At 37.2% G+C, this 8,429-nt stretch overlaps 1 protein-coding gene across 1 annotated transcript in view; it reads right to left on the bottom strand.

Annotated features, from left to right (window-relative positions):
- Window positions 1–1,647: 1,647 nt before the first annotated feature.
- Window positions 1,648–8,429, bottom strand: part of LOC137632743 (beta-galactosidase-like) — a 12,323-nt gene continuing 5,541 nt past the window's right edge. Inside the window, exons 8-14 of the mRNA XM_068364820.1 lie at window positions 7,777–7,901; window positions 6,813–6,906; window positions 6,406–6,524; window positions 5,666–5,866; window positions 3,696–3,893; window positions 3,063–3,320; window positions 1,648–2,439 (exon numbers count right to left, since the gene is read on the bottom strand). Coding sequence (XP_068220921.1) covers window positions 2,194–2,439; window positions 3,063–3,320; window positions 3,696–3,893; window positions 5,666–5,866; window positions 6,406–6,524; window positions 6,813–6,906; window positions 7,777–7,901 — 1,241 coding nt within the window. The 3' untranslated portion in view covers window positions 1,648–2,193. The remainder of the gene's footprint in view (window positions 2,440–3,062; window positions 3,321–3,695; window positions 3,894–5,665; window positions 5,867–6,405; window positions 6,525–6,812; window positions 6,907–7,776; window positions 7,902–8,429) is intronic.

The following is an 8,429-nucleotide window of genomic DNA, read 5'->3' as shown; positions in this document are numbered from 1 at the left end:
GCTGGTTGCTGTAGTGGTTCTTCAACACATTTCTCCAATTCCTTCAGTCCATTGCATCTTCCTCGCTCCATCTCTCTCATATATCTTTTCTCACAGTTAATCCATTGCAATTTTGGTCTACTTAACCTTCTCCCACCAGGTAGTCCCATATCCATCATCATCTTTATCGTATGGTCTTCTTCTCGTCTGTCTACATGTCCATATCATCTTAGTCTACTTTCTCTTACCTTGGTTGAAGCTGGTGCTATTTTGAGAGTGCCTCTTAACATGTTTGTTCTTAACTTTATCCTTTCTCGTAAGTCCACATTGCCACATCAACATCCTCATCTCAGTTACATCAATCCTGTTCTCATCTCTCCTCTTAGTTGCCCCTGTTTTGGACGAGTACAACATTGCGGATCTCACCACCTGGTACTGGATCTTGCTCTTTAGCTTAATTGACATCCCATGATCAAATATTTCCTCCAGCTATTCCACCCTGATTTTATCCTTCCAATCAACTCTTCATCTAGGTCTCCTGTATTTTGAATCACAAACCCCAGATATTTAAAACTTTCTACCTCTTCTAACTTATGAAAACCAATCAAGAGCTCTACCCCTCTCTACTTTCTCAAATTTACAGCGCATTCCTACAGTCTTGATTCTATTTATTCTCAGACCCCTCTCCCCCAGACAGTTCTTCCATCCCTCTGCTTTAATTTAGTTCTTCATCATCAGTAGCACATCAAAATCTATCTTATGCATATCCGGGAGATTTCACGTCTCAGATTATAAGAAGGGCGTCACATGCTCCAAGGCCTTTACGAAAACCAAATTGTAAACCTATGAACACGTTTTGCCATTTTATGATTTGTTTTTCTTTTAAATCTTTCATTAAACTCAAGTTCTAAAGATACTGTATTGGAGATCATAGTTCCTTGATATTTAAATGATTCCACCTCATTAATCCTTTCTCCTTCCAATGATATTTCATCTTCCATTGCATATTCTGTTCTTATCATCTCTGTCTATCTTCTATTTATCTTGATCCCAACCTCATGTGATATTTCATCCATTGCATATTCTGTTCTTATCATCTCTGTCTATCTTCTATTTATCTTGATCCCAACCTCATGTGATATTTCATCCATTGCATGTTCTGTTCTTATCATCTCTGTCTATCTTCTATTTATCTTGATCCCAACCTCATGTGATATTTCATCCATTGCATATTCTGTTCTTATCATCTCTGTCTATCTTCTATTTATCTTGAGCCCAACCTCGTGATATTTCATGCCTTCTGGTAAGGAAGCTTTGCAAGTCATAAACCAAGTTAATGAAAATAATACAGTACTCTCTAAAATTTGGTTTTCAAGTGACAATGACAAATTCAAAAGCGTCACAGAAATCAAGTTTAAAGTTGTAAATTTCTATAAAATTCAAGAGAAATAAATCTAGTAGTAGGCCAATGAAAGAAAAGCTTACTGGAATAACAACTAAAATTGTGGTTCATTATTTAGTTCTTTTCCTTCATGTTTTCCATTGAGATGCCTTATCTCATGACATCGAGACATACTGGTACCTAATCTATGATTTTATCAGGTAGCAAAGCAAACAGAAAAGAAAAAGCATTCTTTATTGATATGCACAATTTCATAAAATCTGGACACCCATTCAAGGCCAATATAAAAAGGATAAAAAATGTTCCTAATGCATCATGCAATTCTCTAAGATCCTGAAGCAGTGTTCCGAATTGTGTTCCAGAAATCTGCCACTCCTCCCACCAGCCAGAAACCCTTGTGCCTGATCCAAGATGACTGCTTGGATATCACTGTGCTGCTTTTGTATGAAAACAGAGGAAAATTATCTCAGAGAATCTTGAATGCAGGTTTACTCTCCCACTCGGCAAACACGTGTAGCTCAACATGTACCGCTTGCCAGAAAAGAGGAGCAACGAGATAAATGTTATATTGAGAGCAAAGCGAGTTATGGCAGAGCAAAGACTAATTGAACTAAGTGATTAGTTAGATAATTAAAATAATGAACGTACACATATGCACACATTGGCTTCAGTGGGTAGAGTAACCAAGGGGTTCCAAGCTTGTAGGCAGAGTGGCAGATTTATGGGTTACAAGTCGGAAAACTACAATCTGGACACCCCTACTCCATTAGATTAGGCAAATGAAACGATACAAAGTTAGACTTCAAAAATCTCTAATGATGAGCAAAATTCTCTTCAAGAGTATAGTTTCTCAATGGGGTTGGCCCATCAACAAGTGGTTTGTCTTCCAGAGTGATAAAGCAAGTATCCGGAATTTGGCAAGGCGCCAGTTCTTGCTCAAAGAGTAGCAGCTTGTTGGGGCCAGTCTTCAGTACTCCCCTTGGCATATACAACTTCACCTGAGGCCCAACTTCTGGCCAGTAGCGTCCCAGGCAGAAGTCATTCACCCAGGCAATTCCCTAGAAAAGGAAATATTATTTAAAGTGGGAGACCAGGAAAAATTATTTAAAGTGGGAGACCAGGAAAAATATTGAACATCTTCACAGTGCACTGGTGAAATAATAAAAGCCTCTTAATGTTTACTATCATGCCTCAATAGTTTAAGAAAGACAATAGAGTGGCAGTTCTAGGTTCTCATGAGTTAGTCTCCGGAGTTGCTTCCCTCATGAAAACTTTTTCAAAGCAAAGTCAAAGAAGTTAGACAGCTTTGTGTAATTTATCCGAATTTATGTTAGAATATGTAAAAAGTTACAAAATTATGCAGCGTGCATCTGAAAATAAGCAAGTTCCTGTCGTTGACATCGGCGAGTGGTATTATTAAATTTGGACTTGCCACAATACTTTATAATCTCATTATTCGTTAACATTATTCATTGACAAAACATATATCTGAGGGAGAAATTTAGGTTAGTAAGTTTAGATTCACTTTATTTGGTAGTTACTTGAAAACGAGGCTATTCAGACAAAATACTTTCATCCAGTCAGCTAGTAGGAAACTTTTCCAAGCTGAAATGGCACCCTTGCGAGTAAGTGCAAATGCACGTCATTAAAAAAACTGAGTTGTTATGGTAGAACCACTCACCTTTCCCCAACCATCCAACCGCAAAAACGTATCTTGTGGATGGTCGAGGGATTCAGGAACATTGAACGTGCCTGTGTAAAAGGACATCCCACCCTGGGGAGTTCCTCGCAGCTCTGGTTGTGGTGTGTTTTTATGGTGGTGTAATTTTTCCATTTGAGAAAGTACTGATGACAGGAGAGAAATGTTCGTCAGAGGTAAGGGTACCATAGTCCAATCCTGCAGCTCAAACCCACTAAGGGTGACGTTGGTGGTTATGCCCTGAAATTATGTCATGAGTGAAAGTATACACTTACAGCAAGACAGCATTATTGTTATCAGGAACAAAGGCCAATGAGAGCCACAAACTAATGTCTTTTTTTCTAGCATGGACTGGGATGACATGGGAAAATTAGATCACGTTAGCTCTTGGAGGAGTTAAGCCGTTATAAAATTCTTGAAAGACTTCAGTAATTCAGAAAGAGGTTTTCAATTTTTATTGGTTAGAGAAAGTTATATATAACAAGTAACAAATATCTATATATAATTAAAGTGACTGTTATGACCATATGGCAAATATTAATTTTAAACCAGTCATAAATAAATTGATGATGTGTGATATTCACACAAAATGAGCTCTCTTCTCCATTTATTTACCTTGAAGTCATTAGTTCGAGGACCGTAGCAAATCCTCCCTTGACTTTCGACGACAATTGACAAAGTTTCTCCTTGTAAGCCTTGAAGAGGTAACATGTACATCTCTCTCTCCCTCGAGACGACACCCGAGTATCTGTTGTCTACAAACACGTAACCGCGATCGTGGATCTCATCTATGACGAGTGGTGATGGATCGTCCTTTGGAGATAGAGTACGATCATTTAAATAAATGCATTGTTTATAATTACATTGTATTATTATTACAGGAAGAGAGGTTTTCTCTAACTTTCTTATACAGTATGAATGGTACTGTATATATCTTCTTTGATGAAAAATTGCTATGGGTAAATTCTCAAAGGTATAAACATACCAAAGTATGTTTAAAGGTAAACATATTAGAAATATACACTTTGAACTGAGAAGGGCATGCATCATCATCATTGCCTACAGCCTTTACCCATCACCATATGGGGTCGCTACAGTATTTCATATAAGCCTTCCATTTCTCTTCTATCCTGGGCATTCTACATCAAAGTATGTTTAAAAGTATAATCATCATGCATATATCATGAAAAATAAAAGCATGCAAGAGGTATATTCTCAAATATAAACATATTGGAATATACACTTTGAAATGAGAGGGGCATACATCATCATTATTGCCTACTTCCTTTACCCATCTCCATATGGAGTCGCTATTTCACATAAGCTTTCTATCCTTTTTCCCGTTGAGATACTACCGCTAGAGTTATGGGGCCCTTTGACTGGCCTGACAGTACTACATTGGATCCTTCTCTCTGGTTACGGTTCATTTTACCTTTGCCTACAGACACACCAAAAAGTTTGGCCTATTCTTTACAGATTCTCCTCTGTCCTCATACACCTGACAACACTGAGATTACCAAACAATTCTTTTTCACCCAAGGGTTTAACTACTGCACTGTAATTGTTCATTGGCCACTTTCCTCTTGGTAAGGATAGAAGAGACAATTTAGCTATGGCAAGCAGCTGTTCTAGGAGAAGGACACTCCAAAATCAAACCATTGTTCTCTAGTCTTGGGTAGTGTCGTAGCCTCTGTACCATGGTCTTCCACTGTCTTGGGTTAGAGTTCTCTTGCTTGAGGGTACACTCGGGCACACTATTCTATCTTATTTCTCTTCCTCTTGTTTTGTTAAAGTTTTTATAGTTTATATGGGAAATATTCATTTTAATGTTATTGTTCATGAAATATTTTATTTTTCCTTGTTTCCTTTCCTCACTGGGCTATTTTCCCTGTTGGAGCCCCTAGGCATATAACATCCTGCTTTTCTAACTAGGGTTGTAGCTTGGCAAGTAATGATAATAATCTGAACTTTAGAAAGATAAAGTAGCGAATGACATGTACGAAAAAGAATTAAGAGAATGGCATGCATAAGGGACTGAATACTTAATACATTGGGGTTGGGGTGAGCAATACAAGGACTGCAGTAATCCCTTGCCATATCATGGTTTAACTATCGCTCCTTGTGTACGTCGCTGATTTAAAAATATATATATAAATCTATATCGCAAGTTTCTGAGGACAGATTAGTTTCAGTTTTCATATTGTAACTATTTTCTATTTAGTCAGTTTTAGGCTTATTAAAGCTTAAAAAAATATAGATGATAAAATGTATGAAAAATTTAAAAAATGATTGAAATATACCATAGATTTCTGTATCTACTTAGTAATTTTTCAGCTATGAGGTGGCTGTATGCTTGGAACGTTACAACCGCGATATCCGAGTGATTAGTGGTCATTCTTTCATGTTTTAGACTGACAGGAAATATAAAGCATATGGATTCAAATTCATACTTTTGATGTCATTAACAAACAACTCTTCATGACGTCACCAGTACTCTGAGGGTCCCCACAGTAATCCAACCCATTCTCATCACATATATAAATAACTTTCACCATTTTAGTAATATCAATCTGCATTATACTCACAATTCTGAATGGTATAACTGTCTGGTAAATAACCAGGCCATTTGAAACAAATAGCTCTTCGAATGTCAGAGGCCAGGTTGCGTTCACGTGATCCAGGTGAAGTTTCATTTGGAAAACATTAGTTACGATTTCCATGGCCACCTTTCCGTAGGTGAACTTCGGCGACGGTGGGGGCACATCCCCTTCAGGGAGTGGAAGATACTACAAAGGAGGAATTATATATTAGATGGTTGTATGTTAATAAAGGTCCTGTAGAATAGAATCGTTTAAGATGCATCCTATGCACGCCTCAAGTTATCGCTGATGACTATAATGATCAAAGCAACAGTAGCAATAAAGGCTTAAATGAAAAATTCAGATAAAAGTGGTTACATAAATGCCCAATCTTAAAGCAAAAAAACTAGTGCTATAAAGCTAGTTATCGTTTCTCGATACATTTCTCGACACACCAAAGTAATATTTTCAGTCTGAAATCAAAACATGTATATGAACACTAATAACAGATCCATTTGGTAATGCAAGCTCTTAAATCAAAATTTCTTGGCAATTCGAGACATCCTAGCTAGGATCAAGTATCCCATTGTAGGCAAGGTGTTGGTCATCAACAACCTGTATTTAAAAGTAATTAAACTATGAAATCCCATCATTGAAATCCTAGTGCCCATTGCTCGATAATATTCTATTACATTTCTTATATAATGTTGTATTACATTTTTCATACACTCAGTGAGGTCTCTTACCTTCTCAGTGATGTTTCTCAAAGCCCAGTATTTCTCGGTAGGATCTCCCGCTTCAGACAGGGGAGCATCATAATCGTAGGACGTGGGGCACGAGTGGAAACTTATGTCGAAGTCGGATCCTTTTAAAATTGAGGTACCATGATTAATTGTATTAACTTTCTGTAAATTGTTATTTGGGCTTTCTGGAAGTGTATTACAGTCTTGGTATCATATGTGAGCTTCGAGTGAGATTTTATCTTGTTTCTCATTTAATATCGAATTTATAATTATATCACATGAAATCTTTCAGAAACATTGTGCAGATATTATATTGAGAAAGAGAAAAGCAGGACCTAGATGAGGAATTCATTTAAATAGATAAGAGCTGCTTGTTTGTCTAAAGGAAAATATGGTAAAGCGCCAACTACCTGATCCAAATCCAAAAGATGTCCCTCCATGAAACACGTACATGTTGACTGATGCGTTAAAAGCTAGTTGGTCATCCAAGGACTGGGCAATTTCCTATTAAATATAAACAAGAAAAGTCATATGTATATAGGCCTACTGTATATATATTATTTTGAAAAAGCATGATGCTATACGCCCAAGGGCTCCAACAAGAAAAATAACCCAGAGGCGAGGAAAGTGAATAAGGAAACCAATAGAATAGCGGCCTACTGTATATATATTATTACTAGCTAGGAAAAGCATGATGCTATAAGCCCAAGGGCTCCAACAAGGAAAATAACCCAGCGAGGAAAGTGAATAAGGAAACCAATAGAATATTGTGCCTAAGTGTACCTTCAAGCAAGAGAACTATAACCCAAGACAGTGGAAGACCCTGGTACAGAGACTATGGCACTACCCAAGACTATAGAATAATGGATTGATTTTGGAATGTCCTTCTCCCAGAAGAGCTGCTTACCATAGCTAAAGGAAAATAGCCACTGTACAATTATAGTGCAATAGTAAACCCTTTGAGTAAAGGAGAATTTTTTTGCTTATCTTACTGTTGTGTATATGAGGGAGGAGAATATTTAAAAGAATATGCCAGACTATTCGGTGTATGTGTAGGCAAAGGAAAGATGAGCTGTAACCAGAGAAGGATCCAATGTACTGTAGTACTATCTGGCCAATCAGAGGACCCAATAACTAGCGGTAGTGTATATAGGTGTGGGCAGACCGACAGCAGTGGTCAGATCAATGTAATTTAATTTTATTTATTGGATTATCAACTGTAACAGGTAACACAATGGAAGTTAATTGCATAGAGGTAACTCAAGACCTGGTTAATCTATTTTGTGTTATTAACGCAGCCTGAAAATAAAAGCAGAGAGGAAAATCTTTATCCAAAGAAAACCAAATTCCAACATCAACAGAAAATGTGAATACCGTGACGTCACCAGTATTATGTGGGGTTCCCCAGTAATCCAGCCATGATGGATAATATTCCGAGTTCACGAGGGGTCCGTGAGGTTCGATTTCGCGCATTGGAGCGAAACGATCAGCTGGACTCCCTGAAAAAAAAGGAAAGTTGAATCCATAATACATTATAAGATAAATGAGTAGAGTCGTTTGAGTTCAATTGCTTGATATTAAAATAATTTGAAAACAGAAATCAAGCTCTAACTCGGAAGTAGTCTAATAGGCCAACCCTGCACAATATTTCAGTGAAATCCATCATTTACTCATTTGACATATTTTGAGCAAAAACTCGTAATAAGAATATCTCTGAACTTGTTTCAAAATTCCATTAAATTCTCCTGGGTCATAGGTCATCCCCTCCCAAAACTTTTGAATATTTAAAATATTCTTGAGACATTTTAAACCCAGCTGAAAAATAAATGTCTCCTTGTTCTAATGTATCACATCTTATCACGTTCTTGTCTAATAGACAATGCCCTTCCACAATATTTCATTTAATTCCATCAGTATTATGATGATGTATATTATTGACAGATAGTCAGACAAACATTTGGCTTGGTCAGTGCTAAGATGTATGACCACCCGGAAAAGCTGGAAACAGTTGGCATTTAAAGCCCTTG

The sequence above is a fragment of the Palaemon carinicauda genome, chromosome 42 (genome assembly GCF_036898095.1).
Source record: "Palaemon carinicauda isolate YSFRI2023 chromosome 42, ASM3689809v2, whole genome shotgun sequence".
Taxonomy (NCBI): domain Eukaryota; kingdom Metazoa; phylum Arthropoda; class Malacostraca; order Decapoda; family Palaemonidae; genus Palaemon; species Palaemon carinicauda.
Note: the sequence above shows the minus strand (reverse complement) of the source record. Positions and strands in the feature narration are given on the sequence as shown.